This window comes from Coregonus clupeaformis, chromosome 19 (genome assembly GCF_020615455.1).
Source record: "Coregonus clupeaformis isolate EN_2021a chromosome 19, ASM2061545v1, whole genome shotgun sequence".
Taxonomy (NCBI): Eukaryota; Metazoa; Chordata; class Actinopteri; order Salmoniformes; family Salmonidae; genus Coregonus; species Coregonus clupeaformis.
In genome coordinates this window covers 37,549,270-37,573,335 of record NC_059210.1, presented here as the reverse complement: position 1 = coordinate 37,573,335, position 24,066 = coordinate 37,549,270, and the positions used below count along the sequence as shown (strand labels likewise).

Below are 24,066 nucleotides of genomic sequence, written 5' to 3'. Positions count from 1 at the left end.
TCTACAAATACCTAGGTGTCTGGTTAGACTATAAACTATCCTTCCAGACTCACATTAAGCATCTCCAATCCAAAGTTAAATCTAGAATCGGCTTCCTATTTCGCAACAAAGCCTCCTTCACTCATGCTGCTAAACATGCCCTCGTAAAACTGACTATCCTACCGATCCTTGACTTCGGCGATGTCATTTACAAAACAGCCTCCAACACTCTACTCAGCAAATTGGATGTAGTCTATCACAGTGCCATCCGTTTTGTCACCAAAGGCCCATATGTGACCTGTACGCTCTCGTTGGCTGGCCCTCACTACTTATTCGTCGCCAAACCGACTGGCTCCAGGTCATCTATAAATCACTTCTAGGCAAATCCCCGCCTTATCTTAGATCATTGGTCACCATAGCAACACCCACCCGTAGTATGCGTTCCAGCAGGTATATCTCACTGGTCATCCCCAAAGCCAACACCTCCTTTGGCCGCCTTTCCTTCCAGTTCACTATTGCAAATGACTGGAACGAACTGCAAAAATCTCTGAAGCTGGAGACACTTGCTCCCTCACTAACTTTAAGCATCAGTTGTCAGAGCAGCTTACCGATCACTGCACCTGTACACAGCCCATCTGTAATTAGCCCACCCAACTACCTCATCCCCATATTGTTATTTATTTTGCTCATTTGCACCCCAGTATCTCTATTTGCACATCATCTTCTGCACATCTATCACTCTAGTGTTAATACTAAATTGTTATTATTTTGCACTATGGCCTATTTATTGCCTTACCTCCATAACTTACTACATTTGCACACACTGTATATAGATTTTCTATTGTGTTATTGACTGTACGTTTTGTTTATTCCATATGTAACTCTGTGTTGTTGTTGTTGTTTTTATCGCACTGCTTTGCTTTATCTTGGCCAGGTCGCAATTGTAGATGAGAACTTGTTCTCAACTGGCTTACCTGGTTAAATAAAGGTGAAATAAAAAGAAATAAAAAATATGCTCATCCACAGCCCATGGTAGAGAAAGATTGTTCACTTTGTTTCTAATTAACCCTTCAAGTCCTACTCCAGTCTCCTCTTCAGCTCATTTAACACATGAACATCTCAATAGGTGATCCAGGTATCCTCATGACACGGCACAAGCTCCTCTATTGTTCCTCAAGCAAAGGGGGTGGCCGATGACATCAGAAGGCACCATCAGACCAATTCCTTGAATGTCCTACTCCTAGAAGTTTGCATATATTTTTTAACCCTTTAGTGTGTGTTCTTTACTGTATTTATACTCAGAATATCACTTTTCAACAGGAAAAGTTTTTGTTTTTTTTATCGCTGGAGGACATTTTTAATAACCCAAAATACCACAATGCTCAGTTAATGAATTCTATGACCATTAACAACACAGCAATGACCTCCTTTGCCAAGCCACAAACTACTTCTGCGTAACCAACAAATGGCAAAGGCATTCACATAACGGATACAAAATGAGTTTAATAATTGGGTAATATAGAAAAGATTTGTACAAAAAATGTATCTCGCTTGGGCGTGCTGTTCAAGGACATGATCAATAGGGTTGTAATTATCAACATTCATGGGCTTATATTCCAGTCACAGATTTTATAGATGACTGTGAGGCTACCAGGGAGCCAGAGGTACAAAGGTGTTCAGTTCAGAGTGTCTGGCCAAATGAGGGACACAAAGGCATTGAATAATGACCCACAGAAACCGCAGTTTGTTAAACGCTGCCTTCAAACCCCCGGAGATTCAAACCGAAATGCCAGTCTTAATAAGAAGCCACATCCATCCTCCATCCCTCCCTCCCATGCTCTCTCACTCAGTCTCCCTCCATCCCTCCCTCCCATGCTCTCTCACTCAGTCTCCCTCCATCACTCTCTCTTTAACACACACACTGACACACACAGAGGCACAAACACACAGACACATACACACTCTCTCTGTCACTCCGTTCCTCCCACTCTCTCCCACACATACACACATATTTGGACTCTCTTTGCCTCAGGGATACAGGGGATCATGACTGATTGACAGCCCGCTCAACCAATCATAATTACCAGCAGCTCCAAGAACAGAGCCTGCGATCTGAACAGGGATTGGCCTGTGTGTGTGTGTGTTATAAATGACGGTGGAGCTGGCAGCAGCGGAGCAGAGTGATGGTTGATCAGCTGAGTGATCTGCTCTCTAACTACGCTGGAGAAAAGGAAGGATAGACAGAGAACAGCCCCCACCCTATCGCTCTGCTCTGCACCCAGCATCTTTAGCAAGCAAAGACACACACACTCACACACACAACCAAGAGAGCCTCTCTCTACCTCTCTCTCTCTCTACCTCTCTCTCTGACTCTCTCTCTCTCTCTCTCTCTCTCTCACACACACACACACACACACACACACACACACACACACACAGTGGAATGGTATCAGAGCTGGAGCTACCTATCTCTCCCTCCCCTCTCCTGTTTCTCTCTCTCTCTCTCTCTCTCTCTCTCTCTCTCTCTCTCTCTCTCTCTCTCTCTCTGCCTCTCTCTCTCTCTCTCTCTCTCTCTCTCTCTCTCTCCCTCTCTCTCTCTCTCTCTCTCTCTCTCTCACACACACACAGTGGAACGGTTTTAGAGCTGGAGCTACCCATCTCTCCCTCCCCTCTCCTGTTTCTCTCTCTCTCTCTCTGCCTCTCTCGCAACGAAAGGAGAAGAAGACGCATGTTCTTGGAAATACACATGAAAAACCTGCTGTGATCTGAGTCTCACGCTGTCATGCTGGACTGCTGCTTTAAAGCATGTGGGTCCCAGGCATGAGGGGAACACCTGCTGCTGGTCCATACAGTTTGTGAAGGGACTCACTCCCACTGGTAAGTTTCCATCTCTCTCTCTCTCCTATGTGTGTATGAGTCATGTGTGGTTGGTTGGGGTGGTAGAGGGTTGGTTTTCCAGTGTGACAATGCGGTAGTCCTTGAGCTGAACCTGTGTCTGTGTGGAGGGAGTTAGCAGCCGAGAAGGCAGAAGGCACAGCCTGCAGTTATGTGGGAGGCTTGGCTGAGGGGGGAATTGAGGAAAGGAAAGGCTGCGGAGTCTAACACAGGCTTTTGTCGTCGCTGCTTAAGGAAACGTTTGGATGAATATGTAGGAGCTGCAGAGGTTTTAGAGAAGGAACTGCCTGTTATTGGCACAAGGATGTATTTTGGAAGTGGGGAGAGAGATGTGTGGTTGGTGTTATCTCGGCAGCATCGCTCTACAGGTACATCTGAGAAAAATAACTAAACTGATGTATACTCGCCTCTGTGTGTCTGTCGGGGCTAGAACAGAAAAGAAGACAAGTCAGGGAATCTGCCGTCAGTAGAAAATACCAGAACTCAATGAGGTAAACCAGTAATAAGCCTGAAGTAAAGAAACCTCTTTCCGTTTTCACTGATAGATCATAACACATAAGTACTGTATAGAGTTGGACACTATTTGGCTGTGTGTGCCAAGAGGAGGAACATAGAGGTTTTGTAAGAGGATTTCTTTAGGATTTGTCCACGTCTTTAAGGAATCCAGGTGAGACAGGTCAAAATGAGGCAAGAGCTGGAGTGCTGGGCTGTGGAGAATTCTCCTCTAACCAGAGAATAATACATTCCCACCACTGCCTGCCTAATTTACCAGAACAGCACACTCTCCCCCCTCTGTCTCTCCATCTCTCTCTCACTCTCTTTCACCTCATCTCCCTCGTTCTCTCTCGCCATCGCCCATCACTCGGCTGTATTTAGGGCTTGTTCATAATTAAACAACGTCACACTGAGGCATTTTTAGTGAGCAGCAGATCTCATTCAGCACAGTCACAATGTTAGCTACTAAATGGGGTCAGAAAGATGACTGCATCATTCTGTTTTCAAGATGTAGCCTAATCATGCATAAAATGGTCTATTTCCATGCCAAAAATGCACCAATATCATGCTGAATAGCCTGGCTAGGAACAGATTTAAATAGGCAGTTGTCCTATAGTACTCTTCTATGGCCATCCTGCATTCCCAAGGTTCTCTATGCAGACTGGTGGGGACTGGAGTGATGAATCCACAAGAGAAAGCAGTACTGGTGCTTTATACGTATAAGACAAAAAAGTGAAAGTGTACACGTTGAATCTCTGATGTCACTCTGCAGACAGCACTAAAGCAAAACACACTGACTGGCTGTACAGAAACAAAGTTGGAGAGGAATAGAACGCTACAAGACTCTGTACCTCACACTCAACACCATTCCATGCATTAATAATGGCGGTAATGTGTGCATCTCTCAATAGACACTATTTAGTCTATCAAAAAATATATATATTAAGCAGGCTAATTAATATCAATTATGTGAAATAGCATTACTATCAGAGGGTTTCAATTTGTTACTAAAATCTTGACTTGAGATTCACATGCAAACCTCAAACTCCTGTGTATACCATACCTTGTCATAGCCATAGACAGATTTAGTGTGTTTGTTGTTGTTGTTAATTTGTGAGAACTTCCTTACAATCCTTTCATCGCTCAATAAAGAGTCAAATGAAAACCACGCCACACAACCTACCTACCCTACAAAATCCCCACTATGAGAATATTAGTGTACCGTAGTACATGGATTCAAGGGCTAAACATTTGATACACTGGGAAAACACATTCCCAATAGATACAGTATGATTCTGAAGCACTGTTTTTTTCAAAGTAAATCCCATGCATTTTACAGTCAGAGCAGCAGAGCTAGTCCTACCTGGGCCTGTGGAAAAGGGAATGTTGACAGCTAACACCCCATGCATTACCAGTTAATGTATTACATTAGGTATTTATGCAATGAGCTGTGATAGTGATAGATTAATCCATAGTGAAAAATGTATGTGTGGCGAGTTCACTGTACCCTGCAAAACTCCTTGTATATGGTGTATACATACAAATAACATCGTAAATCAACAGGCAGGTCATGTTTACATGTGCACCATACCTGTGTGTGTGTGTGTGTGTGTGTGTGTGTGTGTGTGTCTGTGTGACAGTAGACCATATGAGAGAGGGTAGGTAGGAGGAGGAGGGGGTTGGTAGGAAGCCTGGGGTAGTTGACAGCTTAACATCGATTCCTAATTAATTGTTGAATTGCTGCTTATTTGCAGGCAGCGTTGAGCAGATGTAAGGGGGAAGCGCTTCTCTTCAGATGTCATTATGCATGGATACCACACAGTGAGTTGGCCTAATGAATGTAGCCATACAGCTAATGCTAATGACAGGCACAGTGCTAGCATAGCTAATGCAGGCTTTCATGGTGGGCTGCTCAGGCAGCCCAACATATAGCAGGCTGTGATATTGTAGCAGGTAGCGCTATAGGGAACACGAGGGAGCAGGTCACGTTGAAAGGACAATTTTAGCTTGGACAGATTTAATGGTAAATCAATAAAAAGAGGTGGGGGCACTTACCTCACTCCATTTCCCTCACCCCACCTCCCCTCCTCCGATCCCCTCACCTCCCCTCCTCCGATCCCCTCACCTCCCCTCCTCCGATCCCTTCACCTCCCCTCCTCCCACCACCTCTCCTCCCCTCCCCTTCCCTCTCCCCCCTCACCTCTCCTCCCCTACCACCACTTACCTGACCTGACCTCCCCTCCCCTACCACCCACTCACCTCACCTCCCACCCCCTCACTTCACCTCCCACTCCCTCACCTCACCTCCCACCCCCTCACTTCACCTCCCACTCCCTCACCTCACCTCCCACCCCCTCACCTCACCCCCTCACCTCCCCTCCAAACTACAAGACTGATACTGAACATTAGAAAAGTCAACAACCCTGCTGATGCTTCACAAAGTGGTGGCACATTTAAGGCATTTCGAGAGAAAGTGGAGGATGTGACTGAATTGGACATCGGGCACCGATTAAAAGACTGTGTTGAGAGATGTGTTGCTCTACTGGGCAACTGTAAATGCACAAATAAAACACCACTTAGTCCCCAGCAGCTTTTAAATGGCCACTATTTCCATCCTCAATTTTGTCTGTCACACTGCCTCTTGTACATACCTGTTTTTAAGTACACATGCTTTGTTTCATCTGTCTACTCTATCCCAACCGGTGCACTCTAACCCCATTCTGTCACATTTCTTTGTGAAGTAACAATGACATTCATTCATCAACATTCTAGTTTTCACATCAACGTTAAAGTGGTGGAGTTCGCAACAGAGCTAATTTTCGTCCGTGGTCCAAAAAGCTATTACCATCCAAAGATTAATTAGGCTCAACAACATAAAGACCAGTAAGATCCTTTCAGATCTGTCACAATACCATGGTACATTAATGTGGCAGAATATCAGGGTGTCACTTTCCACTAGATCAAATCAAATTAAATCAAATCAAAATGTATTTGCCACATGTGCCGAATACAACAGGTGTAGACATTACAGTGAAATGCTTACTTACAAGCCCTTAACCAACAATGCAGTTTTTTAAAGAAAAATTTAAAATAAATAGTGTTATTTAAGAAAAATTAAAAATTAAAGCAAATAGCTAAAGAGCAGCAGTAAAATAAAATAGCAGTAGGGAGGCTATATACAGGGGGGTACCGGTACAGAGTCAATGTGCGGGAGCACCGGCTAGTCGAGGTAATTGAGGTCATATGTACATGTGGGTAGAGTTAAAGTGACTATGCATGAATAGTAAACAGAGTAGCAGCAGCGTAAAAGAGGGGGATGGGTGGGGTGGGGGGGGGGGGGCAGTGCAAATAGTCTGGGTATCCATGATTAGCTGTTCAGGAGTCTTATGGCTTGGGGGTAGAAGCTGTTGAGAAGCCTTTTGGACCTACACTTGGCGCTCCGGTACCGCTTGCCGTGCGGTAGCAGAGAGAACAGTCTATGACTAGGGTGGCTTGAGTCATTGACAATTTTTAGGGCCTTCCTCTGACACCGCCTGGTATAGAGGTCCTGGATGGCAGGAAGCTTGACCCCAGTGATGTACTGGGCTGTACGCACTACCCTCTGTAGTGCCTTGCGGTCGGAGGCCGAGCAGTTGCCATACCAGGTGGTGATGCAACCAGTCAGGATGCTCTCGATGGTGCAGCTGTATAACTTTTTAAGGATCTGAGGACCCATGCCAAATATTTTCAGTCTCCTGAGGGGGAATAGGTTTTGTCGTGCCCTCTTCACGACTGTCATGGTGTGTTTGGACCATGATAGTTCGTTGGTGATGTGGACACCAAGGAACTTGCAGCTCTCAACCTGTTCCACTACTGCCCCGTCGATGAGAATGGGGGCGTGCTCGGTCCTCTTTTTTTTTCCTGTAGTCCACAATCATCTCCTTTGTCTTGATCACATTGAGGGAGAAGTTATTATCCTGGCACCACACGGCCAGGTCTCTGACCTCCTCCCTATAGGCTGTCTCATCGTTGTCGGTGATCAGGCCTACCACTGTTGTGTCGTCGGCAAACTTAATGATGGTGTTGCAGTTGTGCCTGACCATGCAGTCATGGGTGAACAGGGAGTACAGGAGGGGACTAAGCACGCACCCCTGAGGGGCCCCCCTGTTGTTACCTACCCTTACCACCTGGGGGCGGCCCGTCAGGAAGTCCAGGATCCAGTTGCAGAGGGAGGTGTTTAGTCCCAGGATCCTTAGCTTAGTGATGAGCTTTGAGGGCACTATGGTGTTGAACGCTGAGCTGTAGTCAATGAATAGCATTCTCACATAGGTGTTCCTCTTGTCCAGGTGGGAAAGGGCAGTGTGGAGTTCAAGAGATTGCATCATCTGTGGATCTGTTGCGGCGGTATGCAAATTGGAGTGCATGCTTCAGTGTTGCTTGCCTCGAAGCGAGCATAGAAGTAATTTAGCTCGTCTGGTAGGCTTGTGTCACTGGGCAGTTCGCGGTTGTGCTTCCCTTTGTAGACTGTAATAGTTTTCAAGCCCTGCCACATCCGACGAGCGTCAGAGCCGGTGTAGTACGATTCAATCTTAGTCCTGTATTGACTCTTTGCCTGTTTGATGGTTCGTCTGAGGGCATAGCGGGATTTCTTATAAGCTTATAAGTTAGAGTCCCACTCCTTGAAAGCGGCAGCTCTACCCTTTAGCTCAGTGCGGATGTTGCCTGTAATCCATGGCTTCTGGTTGGGGTATGTCCGTACGGTCACTGTGGGGATGACGTCATCGATGCAGTTATTGATGAAGCCAGTGACTGATGTGGTGTACTCCTCAATGCTATCTGAAGAATCCCGGAACATATTCCAGTCTGTGCTAGCAAAACAGTCCTGTAGCTTAGCATCTGCGTCATCTGACCAGGTGCTTCCTGCTTTAGTTTTTGCTTATAAGCAGGAATCAGGAGGATAGAGTTATGGTCAGATTTGCCAAATGCAGGGCGAGGGTGAGCTTTGTATGGGTCTCTGTGTGTGGAGTAAAGGTGGTCTAGAGTTTTTTTTCCTCTGGTTGCACATTTAGCATGCTGATAGAAATTAGGTAGAACGGATTTAAGTTTCCCTGCATTAAAGTCCCCGGCCACTAGGAGCGCTGCCTCTGGATGAGCGTTTTCCAGTATGGCCTTATACAGCTCATTGAGTGCAATCTTAGTGCCAGCATCGGTTTGTGGTGGTAGATAGACAGCTACAAAAAATATAGATGAAAACTCTCTTGGTAAATAGTGTGGTCTACAGCTTATCATGAGATACTCTACCTCAGGCGAGCAAAACCTAGAGACTTCCTTAGTATTAGATTTTATGCACCAGCTGTTGTTTACAAATATACACAGACCGCCACCCCTTGTCTTACCGGAGTCAGCCGTTCTATCCTGCCGATGTAGCGTATAGCCTGCTAGCTGTATGTTATCCATGTCGTCGTTCAGCCACGACTCTGTGAAAGTTTTTTATGTCCCGTTGGTAGGATAACCTTAGTCTTAGGTCATCCAATTTGTTTTCAAATGATTTAACATTGGCTAATAGGATTGGTGGAAGAGGCAGTTTACTCGCTCACCGTCGGATCCTTACAAGGCACCCTGACCTACGTCCACGATATCTCTGTCTCTTTCTCATGCGAATGATGGGGATTTGGGCCATGTCGAGTGTCTATAGAATATCCTTCGCGTCCGACTCGTTGAAGAAAAAATCTTCGTCCAGTACGAGGTGAGTAATCGCTGTCCTGATATCCAGAAGCTCTTTTTGGTCATAAGAGACGGTGGCAGAAACATTATGTACAGAATAAATGACAAATAACGAGAAAAAAAACAGCTATCTTCTCCGGCGCCATTCAGATCCCCTTGGCGCAGTGGCACGCTGCACATTATTTCCCCTGTATACTGTAGCTGCAGCCTGCTCGTCACTCGCTGCCTGACTAGCTGGTGAATAAAACATGGTGGATTGGAACCACTTTATGACATGTCTACTACATTAGGAGGTGGCGGGAAGGAACACACTGCACTGTGGCCTGTGGGCTCTAATCCAGTACAGAGTCTGTTTCACTGTATGAAAAAGGACATTCATATTTTAGGTATATCACCCCCCTTTCTGCCGTACACCCCTAATCGATTTGGAGAATGTCAATATTCAGCACTTAAAAGTGGTAAAATATAGTTGAGTACAATACTTTTTGGTGAGGTAGACAGCTTTCATATGGCTATACTGATTTCCCAGATATTCTTTGTTAGCATAGCATAGAGACTTTGTTGGCAGTCTCTACGGGGGTGCCACAGGGTTCAATTCTCGGGCCGACTCTATTCTTTGTGTGTATCAATGATGTCACTCTTGCGGCTGGTGACTCTCAGATCCACCTCTACGCAGACGACAACATTTTGTATACATCTGGCCCTTCATTGGACACTGTGTTAACAAACCTCCAAACGAGCTTCAATGCCATACAACACTCCTTCCGTAGCCTCCAATTGCTCTTAAACGCTAGTAAAACTAAATGCATGCTCTTCAATCGAACGCTGCTTGCACCCGCCCGCCCAACTAGAATCACTACTCTCGGCGGGTCTGACTTAGAATATGTGGACATCTACAAATACCTAGGTGTCTGGTTAGACTGTAAACTCTCCTTCCAGACTCACATTAAGCATCTCCAATCCAAAGTTAAATCTAGAATCGGCTTCTTATTTCGCAACAAAGCCTCCTTCACTCATGCTGCCAAACATGCCCTCGTAAAACTGACTATCCTACCGATGCTTGACTTCGGCGATGTCATTTACAAAATAGCCTCCAACACTCTACTTGGATGTAGTCTATCACAGTGCCATCCGTTTTGTCACCAAAGCCTCATATACTACCCACCATTGTGACCTGTACGCTCTCGTTGGCTGGCCCTCACTACATATTCGTCGCCAAACCCACTGGCTCCAGGTCATCTATAAATCACTGCTAGGCAAATCCCCGCCTTATCTTAGCTCATTGGTCACCATAGCAACACCCACCCGTGGTATGCGCTCCAGCAGATATATCTCACTGGTCATCCCCAAAGCCAACACCTCCTTTGGCCGCCATTCCTTCCAGTTCTCTGCTGCCAATGACTGGAACGAACTGTAGCTTACCGATCAATGCACCTGTACACAGCCCATCTGTAATTAGCCCACCCAACTACCTCATCCCCATATTGTTATTTATTTTGCTAATTTGCACCCCAGTATCTCTATTTGCACATCATCTTCTGCACATCTATCACTCCAGTGTTAATACTAAATTGTTATTATTTTGCACTATGGCCTATTTATTGCCTTACCTCCATAACTTACTACATTTGCACACACTGTATATAGATTTTCTATTTTTCTATTGTGTTATTGACTGTACGTTTTTGTTTATCCCATATGTAACTCTCTGTTGTTGCTGTTTTTATCGCACTGCTGTGCTTTATCTTGGCCAGGTCGCAGTTGTAAATGAGAACTTATTCTCAACTGGCCTACCTGGTTAAATAAAGGTTAAATAAAGAAAATTTAAAAACATAGTGCATTGTTATCCTAATTCCCTATTTTATAGAAGTAACAAACACAACTCTATTTGTGTAGTCTTTGATGGGATTTCTGTATCTGTGCTGTATTTGTGTAGTGTTTTAAAAAAGAGTGCTGCCTTTGTACTGTGCCTAACTGTAGCATTTGGGACTTGTGAATGCAATGCACTCTCTACTAAGTGGCAAGCGGCTGAAGCAGGCTGTGTGTGGACTGATCCCTCTGTTTCCTCAGCCCAAATGAGTCCACAGAGGTCAACACTCCGTGACTTATTCGCACAATCAATTGTTTCCTCTTACCACAACCTCCTGGCCTCTAGGTAGAGGAGGAGAGAGAGGGGGAGGAGAGATGGGGGAGAGAGGGAGAGGTTAAATAATATATTAAGTAAGGGGGGAGAGAGAGGAGGAGAAAGAGAAGGGGAGATAGAGGGGGAAGGGGGAGGAGGAGAGAGGGGGGGAGAGAGAGGTTAAATAATACATTAAATAAGGGGTGTTCTGATGATGTTATTATTTAACAGCTGCAGCATATTAAACAAAACACAAGTGGAAAAGAAATCCCTAAGGGAGCTAAATAGGATAAATAATTAGAAAAAACGTTATGCAAGTCCATGGCGTTATCATCCGTGTTAAACACAAGCAAGGAGTGGAAGCTACCCGTCGGACACAAGCCTTTCCATTGAAATGGCATCACAAAGCAACAGCAGCAGCTTTCCAATGCATCTTCACCTCATCTCAACTATTCTTTCCGTAACTAAACATGCTTTATTTACATCATGTTGAAAGAACATTTACCACCACTCAAACCTCCATTTGATCTAATTATGAGCGGAAGGCATGTGAGTGAAGTAACGGCAGGCTCTTAGCGTTAAGTGATAAAAAGGGAAATTAGCATGAGCTTCGTGGAAGCAAAAGGGAGAGCGTCAATACATGCTCTCCTTATTAGCATGGGGGTTGTTTTCTTTTAAATATATTTTTCTGATCTACTGTGAAAAACATATTTACATAATATGGTTACATACACTCTCCCACCTGGGCCATGAGGAGGAATCTCTTGCCAATAAAACCATTCCCATGTATGAAACCATAAAATAAAGGTGTCTGAAAATGGTCGTTGCAAATGATAGATAGCATTACCACACTTAAGTATTTATTTCGACACTTGATATAAATAGCTTAGAAATGAAACACCAAATATGTGTGAATATTACACATGCTGTATAATATCAGGCACAGAGCAGCTTGGACAGAATCTGAACACAGGTCCTACACAGATGGCTGAGCACGAGAGCGTTAGGCACAAAAAAAAGAAACAACCAGAAAAAATATCTTTGCAGCTTGATTCCACCTGCGTGTGTTGACTGACTGCCATAAACAAGCTAATATATGCACGGTGCTCTGTCATAGTGTGTCTTCATCAGCAGCCCTGCTGTTATAGCCTTACAGACAGCTTCATCTACTAACGCACACAGAGCCGTGGCTTCTGCACTCAAGGTCACAAATGAATCAAAGCATCAATATGTGCAGTCGACACAAGCAAACCCCCGGCACAGACCTGTCACCTGTAGGAACAACTTTGATTCAACTCCTCATAAATAATGCAGGAGAGGATGACGAGACAGAACAAGACCTGTAGCAAGCTTCAGAGATATTTTGGGAGAATCTGAAATGCCTTGAGGTCATATACTTCAGGTGAAGTGATCATGGGTGGTTGTGTGTGAGTGCGACAGTTGCTTGTGCATGTGTACATGTAGTTCACAACGGCAGAGTTAGGGTGGATGACGGAATTCAGCTAATTAGGGTGTATGGTAAAACTGGGATAGTCTCTGGCTCACAATGTTTTAGCTGTTCAAACTGTTCTTGATGCAAAGTTTTTGGGAAGTGTTTTGGGGGATTTGCATTATTGCTATGAGCAAGATATGAATCGCTGTTTAAAATTCCAGATCCTCCGGCAGATCTCTTGCCCTGCAGTGATATTAAGTGACTCCAAAGTGCTATTGTGTGCATCCAAAATAGCACCATATTTCCTATATTGTACTACTTTTGACTAGGTCCCATAAGGCTCTGGTCAAAAGTAGTGCAATAAATAGGAAATAGAATGCCATTTGGGATGCATCCATTATTAGCCACCAACCTGTCAAATAATATATATAAGGTCAAGTCAATCATAACTCATCATTTTGATGGTGAAGTGAAAGCCAATACAATCAAACGAGCGCAGAGTATATGTCTCAATATCCCTAAATGTCAATATATGCTTCAGTCTCCCAATAATGCCATGTAGTACTGAGTGTATTTTTTCTGATATTTTTCTCCCCAGATGGAAATTGACACGACGAGTGACAGTGATTGAGGATAATAATGATGGAAGACAGAGTAATCCATCCCCAGCCCAAGCCAGAGCGTTCCTCCTCAACCCTTCCTGCGCTTCACTGACAGACTTCCTGAAGGATACATTGACCTTCACACATCCAACTTGCCTGACAACCTGGCACAGGGTAAATTGAAAGGTTGTTCTTCTCCTCTCTGCCAAGGACTAGGCAACGACCACAACAGGGCCAAAGCTTTAGGGAACAGGCATCAGCAGAAATCCGTTCTGTCTCACTGCAGTAACAAATGAGCCTTTATTTGTGAAGTTAACAGTGCTAACAGCTGACTCCATAAGGACCAATTTCTAGCTCAAGGTAATAGGAGGCCAAGATGAAGAAGAGCGCGTTCTTGGCTTGTTTGTTAGCGGAGCTAGCTCTGACTGCCTTTGTTCTGGCCTCAGAGGGGGGCGCTGCTCATTGCCCTGCATTGTGTCGGTGTGAGATACGACCCTGGTTCTCTCCAAGCTCTATTTATACCGAGGCTCCCACGGTGGACTGTAATGACTTAGGCCTATCGACACTGCCGGAGAGACTGCCCTCAGACACACAGGTGCTATTGTTACAGACCAACAATATCATCAGCGTTGAGAATCCTTTGGATTACCTGGCTAATATCACAGAGATAGATTTATCCCAGAATAACATATCCTCTGTGAGGGATGTCCATCTGGGTCCTCTTCCCCAGCTGCTGTCACTACACATGGAGGAGAACTGGGTTCAGGCCCTGTCAGACAGCTGTCTACCATCCCTGCCCAACCTCCAGGAGTTCTACATTAACCACAACCTGATCTCATCCATCAGTCCTGGTGCCTTTAGAGGGCTGGGGAGGCTACTGCGGCTCCATCTCAACTCCAATCACCTCAGGGGCATCAGCAGGGTGTGGTTTCAGCCTCTGCCCCGCCTGGAGATCCTGATGATCGGGGAAAACCCCATCGTCCAATTGTCAGACATGAACTTCAAGCCCCTGGTCAACCTACGCAGCTTGGTTCTGGCCAGGATGAATCTGTCCGAAATCCCAGATGACACTCTGGTCGGCCTCGACAACCTGGAGAGTGTCTCGTTTTTCGACAACCTGTTTGACAGAGTCCCCCAGGCTGCTCTGAAGAAAGCCAAGAGCCTGAAGTTTCTGGATCTCAACAAGAACCCCATCGAGAGGATTCAGAGAGGGGACTTTGTGGACATGTTCCACCTCAAAGAGTTGGGCATCAACAGCATGCCTGCGCTGGTGTCCATCGACAGCTTCGCCCTCAGCAATCTCCCTGAGCTGACCAAGATCGAGGCCACCAACAACCCCAAGCTCTCCTACATCCATCCAAACGCCTTCCACAAGTTGCCGAGACTCGAGACACTGATGCTGAACAGCAATGCTCTCAGCGCCCTGCACCACAACACCGTAGACTCCCTGCCCAACCTGCGTGAGGTCAGTATGCACAGCAACCCCATCCGCTGTGACTGCGTCATCCGCTGGATCAACATGAACCAGACCGGCGTGCGCTTCATGGAGCCAGATTCCCTCTTCTGCGTGGAGCCGCCGGAGTTCCAGGGCCAGCACGTCCACCAGGTCCACTTCAGGGAGATGACCGAGATTTGCCTCCCGCTCATCTCGCCCGGGAGCCTCCCAGATCAGGTCACCGTTGGGAAAAGGAGCTCGGTGACGCTTCACTGCCGGGCATTTGGAGAGCCGGAGCCAGAGATCTACTGGGTTACCCCCTCCGGGGACAGAGTCCTGCCCAACAGTGTGTCTGATAAGTACTACATGCATCCCGAGGGGACCTTTGACATCTATGACACTACCGTGCTTGAGGCAGGGCTGTACACCTGCGTCGCTCACAATCTTGTTGGTGCAGACCTCAAGTCTGTGTTGGTGGTGGTAGATGGATACTTTCCACATCCTTCTGATACTGGTAATGCTTTACATGTGGACGTTAGATCAGTGCAGCCCAACTCTGTTTCAGTGTCTTGGGATAATACTCATGGTGGTCTTATATCCAATATAAAGTGGTTCACAGTGGCGAATGCTAAGCACCCCTCCATGGCATACACTGCTAGAGTACCAACTGATGTGAAGATGTATTGTCTCACTCATCTGAACCCCTCCACCCAATACCGGGTGTGTGTGGAAGTCACGAGCATGCAGCTCGGACACAACAGGGACTGTGTCAATGTCACCACAAAGGGACTGGCTCACCCCGTAGAGAGCAGTGAGAAGTGGGACACAGTGGTGATGGCTGCATGTGCTGTGCTTTTCATCGTGGTCGCTGTGGCTTGCTCCATCATATACACGTCTCTGCAAAGCCAACAGTTTTACAGGAAGTTGATGGTGGACCAATCCGAGTCATTGCTGGGTCCTCTCACAGAACTCTGTGTGGCTGGAGTCAAGGTGAGAGCGACCGTAATAGACTTGCCAGACAACTCCATGTAATGAAAGAAACGTCCTTGGAGCAGGAAAATGAATGTTCTGGATTTTAAACAAGGTGAAGGAGTGTTGGACACAGAACAGTGTGATTCATGTGCCCTCTTTTCATGACAGTGACAGTACATCCTGTTCTGGAACTCCTGGAACTTGGAACACATGATGGAATCAGAAGCCGGCGCCCTCACGCATATATACGTAACCAGCTAATCCCAGACCCACAGACTCTTTTATACAACAGATTTGTGTCATTGCAGCAAAAACGTGCACAGACAGGTATCTAGATTGTGATATACGTGGCTACTGGTCGGTCATTCATGCAGTGCAACTGCAATAAAGCACAGCACGAAGACTGTGTCGTCTCTCTCAGTTATTGACTTGAGATGTCTTTGTGGTCCACAATGAGGAATATTTTCTGTGCTGTTTAAATAACACTCAAGGGCCATAAGTAAGAAATACCACTTGTATACAGTTTATAATGGGCAAAACTTGTTAGACTAGTAGACAATAACAGTGTATATGTAAACAATTTTATGATCAATATTTTTTTTTTCATTAAAAACAGTACATTGTCTATTAATCGAAATGTAATGCTTTCTCTTACTTACTTGAAATTGTAATTTACGAAAGACCCAACTTCAAGGATGACTTGCTTAGAACAATCTGAATACGATATTGGGATGCTCTTAAAGGAAAAATCTAAGCTTCCTTCATCAATAACATTCAGTTGTCCATGAAATGCAAAATGTTATAATTCATAAATATGAATCCCATAAATCTTTCCTTATCACTGTCTAAACCATGCAAAAGGAAAACAGTGTGATGTAGACAAACACAATTACTGGGACTGCCCTTGAAGGCGGACATTTTAACATTGTTACTAAAATGCAATCTCAGGCAGGACAACGTGTTTTGGCAATGACTGGGGAGTAGGAGAGCGTGTGTGTTTGTGTGTATATAACTTACACACTGTACTTAATGTGTATGTGTGTGTGCGGCATCAGAGAAACCCATTGACTTTGAATTGCATTATATTCTCTTTCATTAAAAAACCAATATGGATTCCTAACATAAACCTCACAGAGGTGATGAATCGGCGTCACATGCGGACTGATGGGAGGCATTTATCAGAGGGACTCCGCCATATATCAACTGAGTTTCAGCACCTTGGACAGGGCTTTCAGAGTGGAGACATTTGTCACCGCCATGGGAGCTAAAATATGACCCATTAGAGCGCAGGTAGTGCATAGGTCAGCGATAACACATGGAGGCTACTAGCACCGGAGCGCGGTGTGGTGCGCACCTTCCCTCCGTGACACTGGTGAGACACGGACGCCATTACAGGAACATCTCAGCAACTCTCGGGCTCGTTTGTTAAGCACTTCACATTGAAGCCGCCCACCAAGAGGGGAAGGAGACAAACAGAGCGTAAAACGAGGACAAGGTGCCTACTAGGGCTAGAAGTCAGTAGGAACAGGGACAGGATAGACAAGGAGCAGGTTTGACATGTTGAAGAAGGAACAACAGTACTGCTGTAGGTATTAGAGATGTGTGTATGTTTTTATTTGACTGCACAGCGAGATAATTGCACAACAAGATAACAACAAGATAAGAATGCTTGTTAAGCGAACTTGAGTCTTTAGTACATTCCCTGGTTCATTAGGGTAGCTTACTTGAAAGGAGAGCTCTCAGAGAAGAACTGACAGGACCTCCACTGAGGTTTCTACACATATTTTTTACTCCTCCGTTCGCCTAGTTTGAACTCCAGATAACCCCACTTGAGAGCAAATTATGTGTCATTATGCAATCCACTCAGAGAAAATGAAATAATATTAGACATCTCATAAAATTTTCACACATGCAAAAAAGCTATTTTCCAATAAAGGCCCGATGGCAATATGCCCTTCTGTTGTTATTGTTTTGCACCACCCGGGGGCACGCACTATGGTGAGAAAAAACAGGAGAGAAACTGTTATATCAGTTTAGGATTCCTCACATAAACTCCTACAGTTCCATATTACAAGGAATTTTAACTGTTAAAATTCCTTGCCATAATAGCACTGAGAAACTGTTTCTAACAATAAACAAGTTCAACCCCTTCGGATATCGATGTCTGCTGCACACCAGTGTCAACCAACATGGAAAAAAATGTAGGCGCCATATCTCTCAGTGAATCAAGTTAATATTGGTCCGAGGGGGAGTGTTTAGTGTTAAATCACCCAATCCCTCACCAGTAACAGTACAAACACCGTTGGGCGGTCATCTTGTATAGATATGATTAACCCACTGATCATTATCTCAGGGAAATACGCCCTGCATGACAAATGGGGAGATCTGGGAAAATTAGCAGGCAAAGTAATAAATTGTTGTTTTTAATATCATCTATCAGCCAGGACAGAACAGTGTTGGGTTGACTGCACATCTGCAATTAGGATATTATCATTGAAGGCGGCAAATTCTACACAGAGGGAATTCAGAGATTTATGCAGTGATTTATGTGAAAATATGGGATACAGGTATGTAAAGCCTTGAATGGTAAATGTATAATCCTTGAATATTTACCCAACAACCAAAGAAATACAAACAACTCAACTCGTCCAATTTCGAAATATTGCCCCATTATCCGGCTGTTGTATTTGGGCCAGACCTCCTGCTCGTTGCTTGGAGTAGCCAGACCTCCTCTGCTCTTGTCCTTCTAGACCTGTCTGCTGCCTTTGATACTGTGAACCATCAGATCCTCCTCTCCACCCTCTCCGAGCTGGGCATCTCCGGCGCGGCTCACTCTTGGATTGCGTCCTACCTGACCGGTCGCTCCTACCAAGTGGCGTGGCGAGAAGCTGTCTCCGCTCCACGTGCTCTCACCACTGGTGTCCCCCAGGGCTCATTTCTAGGCCCTCTCCTATTCTCCCTATACACCAAGTCACTTGGCTCTGTCATATCCTCACATGGCCTCTCCTATCATTGCTACGCTGACGACACACAACTAATCTTCTCCTTTCCCCCTTCTGATAACCTGGTGGCGAATCGCATCTCTGCATGTCTGGCAGACATATCAGTATGGATGACGGATCACCACCTCAAGCTGAACCTTGGCTAGACGGAGCTGCTCTTCCTCCCGGGGAAGGACTGCCTGTTCCATGATCTCGCCATCACGGTTGACAACTCCGTTGTGTCCTCCTCCCAGAGTGCGAAGAGCCTTGGCGTGACCCTGGACAACACCCTGTCGTTCTCCGCTAACATCAAGGCGGTGACCCGATCCTGTAGGTTCATGCTCTACAACATTCGGAGAGTACGACCCTGCCTTACACAGGAAGCGGCACAGGTCCTAATCCAGACACTTGTCATCTCCCGTCTGGATTACTGCAACTCGCTGTTGGATGGGCTCCCTGCCTGTGCCATTAAACCCCTACAACTCATCCAGAATGCCGCAGCCTGTCTGGTGTTCAACCTTCCCAAGTTCTCTCACGTCACCCCGCTCCTCCGCACACTCCACTGGCTTCCAGTTGAAGCTCGCATCTGCTACAAGACCATGGTGCTTGCCTACGGAGCTGTGAGGGGAACGGCACCTCCGTACCTTCAGGCTCTGATCAGTCCCTACACCCAAACGAGGGCATTGCGTTCATCCACCTCTGGCCTGCTGGCTCCCCTACCTCTGCGGAAGCATAGTTCCCGCTCAGCCCAGTCAAAACTGTTCGCTGCTCTGGCACCCCAATGGTGGAACAAGCTCCCTCACGACGCCAGGACAGCGGAGTCACTCACCACCTTCCGGAGACATTTGAAACCCCACCTCTTTAAGGAATACCTGGGATAGGATAAAGTAATCCTTCTACCCCCCCCCCCTTACCCCAACCCAAACCCCAACCCCCCCAAAAAAATAAAAAAAATAAAACATTGTGAAGTGGTGATCCCACTGGCTATAAGGTGAATGCACCTATTTGTAAGTCGCTCTGGATAAGAGCGTCTGCTAAATGACGTAAATGTAAATGTCAATGTAGCCTACGACATAAAAATGGAAATGTTCAAATTTTTCAAGCTTTCCTCAAACTGCACCCTTGGGCTTCAAGTAATTATTTCCCCACTCAGTGGTCCATTAAGTCAAAACAACACTGGTGACTTTGTGCGATCTTGTAATGGGGCATTGTGTGATTTTAAAATTCTAAACTCTGAAACAGGGATCCTTAATCTTTGCTGATAAACTGGATATGATTATGAACAACTAAAAACACTGGTTCTCTTATACTTTTGATTAGTTTTTGAGTGTTTGAATGGGAGTTGAAGACAGCTCTCCCTTACTCACTTTTATACCCATTCTTTTACAAAATGATATTGGATAAAACAGAAATAAAACGCAAACAAAGGGAGAAATGGCACTCTCTCATATTGGCACAACCAACCAGTGAGTGTTTTGTTTCTGAGGAGTTGCAGCTCACCACAGGAAGCAGGAAATAGGAGAACTCTCACAGAGCTTCACTAGAACTAGAACTACCAAAGTCTTTTGTAATATAATAACTGAGGAGGAAATTGTATTTTATGAGTCAATCCACAGTTTAAAGCAGGAAGCGGGCAAGCACTCCAAAGCATTCATTACTGCTGTACAGACCCACACTGTGGGCAGAGTGATGGAAGTCAGCAAGCAGCTACATTTGAAGCTCCTCCGCTAATTCATTTATACTGAGCAAAAACAATTTCAACGATTTTACTGTTATACAGTTCATATAAGGAAATCAGTCTAGATTAAGGAAATCAGTCTAAAATACACTAGATTCATTAGACCCTAATCTATGGATTTCACATGACTGTGCAGGGGCGCAGCCATGGGTGGGCCTGGGAGGGCATAGGCCCACCCACTTGGCAGCCAGGCCCACCCACTGGGGAGCCAGGCCCAGCCAATCAGAAATAGTTTTTCCCCACAAAAGGGCTTTATTACAGACAGAAATAATCCTCAGCACCCCCACCCTCCCCATCAGGCGATCCCGCAGGTGAAGAAGCCGGATGTGGAGGTCCTGGGCTGGCGTGGTTACACGTGGTCTGCGGTTGTGAGGCCGGTTGGACGTACTGCCAAATTCTCTAAAATGACGTTGGAGGCAGCTTACGGTAGAGAAAATAACATTAAATTATCTGGCAACAGCTCTGGTGGACATTCCTGCAACTTGAGACATCTGTGGCAGTGTGACAAAACTGCACATGTTAGAGTGGCCTTTTATTGTCCCCAGCACAAGGTACACCTGTGTAATGATCATGCTGTTTAATCAGCTTCTTGATATGCCACACCTGTCAGGTGGATGGATTATCTTGGCAAAGGAGAAATGCTCACTAACAGGGATGTAAACACATTTGTGCACAGAATTTGAGATAAATAAGCTTTTTGTGTGTATGGAACATTTCTGGGATCTTTTATTTCAGCTCATGAAACATGGGACCAACACTTTACGTGTTGCGTTTATATTTTTGTTCAGTATACATACCGGTAGTACCATATTCATCATCAAACATGATTACAGCCTCTCTTCAATGTAAAATATCACTTCCTACATACATACCCAGGAAACATCTAATGAAAGGCAATTATGAGCGAGGGCTCTACAGTATGTAGGATGTGAATGTGAATATATCAAATGTATAGTGGTTATATCCATAGGATACATTATCCATATGATACATTAAATTACATTCTATTTAGTTCTATCATGGTTATATCTGTAAGTGATGAGGCTACCATAGCTAATCCACCCTTTAGAACTGTATAAACTGTGTGATAACGTTATTAATGATTCCCAGAATGGCTTTAGTTCTGGTTGACAGTCAATTGTCACCTCACATGTAGGCCTACAGTCCATCACAGGAGGCTATATCTGCTTTTTGTTCACTGAGCAAAGAGCTTCACAGTAGGGGGGCAACTGTTACTGCAGCAACAACAAACTAAACACAAATGTATGTGCATGCACATGCACAGTTCACAACCCTGGCATTAGTGATGATCATTTTGAGTTGATTCCTAGTTAATTACCAACTCTATTTACACACAGCTCCCTAATCTCTTCCTGGATCCTCTGATCCCAGCGCTTCTTCATGGCTCCTGCCAACGTGAGCGAGCGCTGAGCGCCGAGCGGGCGGGCGTGGCTAGCTTAGCTAGCTCTCAAAGGGGGGACTGAGAGAATTCCCTTATCCCTCTTCCAGCAGCGTATGTGGAATTCAAAGCAGCGAGCGGCGCTATGCTATGCAGCTGCCTGCCACCAAAGGCCCTGCTATGATTACACATTCCGTAATGAATAATTTACCTTTTCCTAATGACCCGTTAAGCTGGTTCCTTTAAACACCGTCTTCCTCCTCCTAGTGCGGTGATTATAGCAGGTAGCCAAGGTGAGAGAGGTAGATTAGAGGGAATTACCAGTGGCTCAGGAGAGGTTGTCAATCCCATAGACCGACCGCTGTAGCGAGTGCTGCTGGGGCATCACTCTCATTAACGCTGGACCCAACCCACCATGTTGGTCAAATGAAATGTCACCGCAGCACATTAACACAAGTCTGATTAAGCCTTGGAAACCACACTGCCACCAAGAGACAAACAAACTCTGTGTTAAATGGTCCTTCCATTCATCTGCCAGACATCATCTTAGACAAAGAAGGTTTGCTTTCCTGAGGGAACATCATAGTGTTCTTAGTAGTCAACAACTTCACCACAATCTGAGATGGCCTTGTACCTGCCAGTTATACCACAACCTGTTAGAGACGCTCACAGAGTACGCTACTATTACCACTAAAGCACTGTAAGTAAACCAGCCACTCACAATGTTCCTTAGAGTATAGCAGCACCTTTTTGGGGGAGTATTTCTTGTCGCAAGAATGGCCCTCTATCCATGAATGTTTTTCTGCACACAGAGTGCTGTATAAACATTGGTCTGAGCATAGAAGCTTTATAAATGCACTGCTCTCTGTGACTTGCGTTTTCAGCGCGCTCAGTTTGCAGGGCTTTCAGGTCGCTGGGATCCTCTCTGGAACGGGCTCCCATGCTGAGTGCACTTGATGGATGGCATTTTTGCTTAGAGGAGTGGAGTGCTTGAAACTAAATAATTCCTCACAGCCGTACAGCACATCACTTCCCATTCTGGTAGTAAGTGGGTAGCCTATGTGAGTGAGTGCATCACACTATAGAACCTGTTACATAGGTTCAGACGTATTCCGCTCACCATGGCTTCAGTAACCGAGGAAACCAGAGAGCCTACCACAGGTCCTCTAGTACTGCTGAATGTAGGGCACTCTGGAGAGTTGACTCCAAATAGCTTTGCTTCTTTTCTGGAGGCTCTTTGCACACTACAATAACCATTGGCTGGTGCTGTGAAGTGCTCTATGTTCATAATTTCTACATCCTCTATCTCTCTCTCGCTCTCTCTATTTCGCTCTTTACCCCCCCTCATCTCCCCACTCTCCAGCAGGCACTCCAGAACCTTTGTGAAGACAAATCTGCCAAATCAGGAAAGATCACAGCCAAGAAACACACGCCGCTCTTTCGTAATGACGATAATTGCATTTAGCACTAATTGGGTATTTAAATTATTTGAATTGTAAATGAGCAAAAACGGGAACGGTTAAAAGCTCTTTGGGACTCACTACAAAGATCATTTTGGAGCGGCATCCTTATCAACAAGTTCGATTGGGGGACAGAACAGAGTGATGCAAACAGTTAATGTGTAGCTACTCAAACACTAAAACTGAGATGCTGGCTCAGTCAGTGCCGTTTCACCAGTGTCAGTTTCACAAAACCTTCATATGTAAACCACAAGCTCAATACTGCAATATGATACCATTAAGCTGAGAGAGATGCATCATGTGAACATTAGGGAGACAAATGCAACTGCTGCTGTCACCAAAATGGGCCTGGAAAGAGACTCGCCAAAAACAATACACCAACCAACAGTCTCCCCAGCAGGGCCTATTTGAAGGTGACTATTAAGTATTGGCTGAAGATAACAGCATCAATAAGGACTAAAAGCTTAATGTGTTTGCGTGATCCGTATCACTTAACGCCTGCCGTCCCTCCGACCGTCCCTCTGCATGCTTCTAAATCAAAGACCATTTGGAGGAAGTGACAACTTCAACAGCTCTCCTCACAGAGGCAGAGCCTGCTGTGCCATAAATCTGTAATAACCAGATGGCTCATCAGTTAAAACCTGTCTCGTCAGTTAGGAAAAACAACAAATTATCCTCGAATCAATCAGTGAATCAGGAAGAGTCTCGGCCTGCAGACTGCAGATGCTGGGCATCAGCTACTCCTACTGCTATCCTAGAGCTGCCACCACACCACTACTGTTTCTACATTTTTGTTAACAGTCTGATTTAAAGCAGCCAACATAACAGCACATAAAAGCTGTAGTATCTGAAG

The 24,066-nt window shown here is 45.4% G+C and overlaps 1 protein-coding gene and 1 pseudogene across 2 annotated transcripts; one reads left to right on the top strand and one right to left on the bottom strand.

Moving 5' to 3' along the window:
* The window catches only part of LOC121531212, a 232,302-nt pseudogene that overhangs the window by 33,599 nt on the left and 174,637 nt on the right, over positions 1-24,066 (bottom strand).
* LOC121532150 (leucine-rich repeat neuronal protein 3-like) lies at positions 2,619-16,266 on the top strand. Of its 2 annotated transcripts, none has more exons than XM_041837899.2 (2): positions 2,619-2,856; positions 13,225-16,266. In XM_041837899.2, the coding sequence occupies exon 2, from the start codon at positions 13,605-13,607 to the stop codon at positions 15,693-15,695; it is 2,091 nt and encodes a 696-aa protein (XP_041693833.1). In that variant the 5' UTR covers positions 2,619-2,856; positions 13,225-13,604; the 3' UTR covers positions 15,696-16,266. The 2 variants fall into 2 exon arrangements, with proteins under 2 accessions (XP_041693833.1, XP_041693834.1); XM_041837900.2 differs by lacking the exon at positions 2,619-2,856 and adding an exon at positions 5,124-5,190.

What these genes read in the sequence shown, in the direction of transcription:
- LOC121532150 (XM_041837899.2), top strand. Translation starts at nt 13,605, where the DNA reads ATGAAGAAGAGCGCGTTCTTGGCTTGTTTGTTAGCGGAGCTAGCTCTG.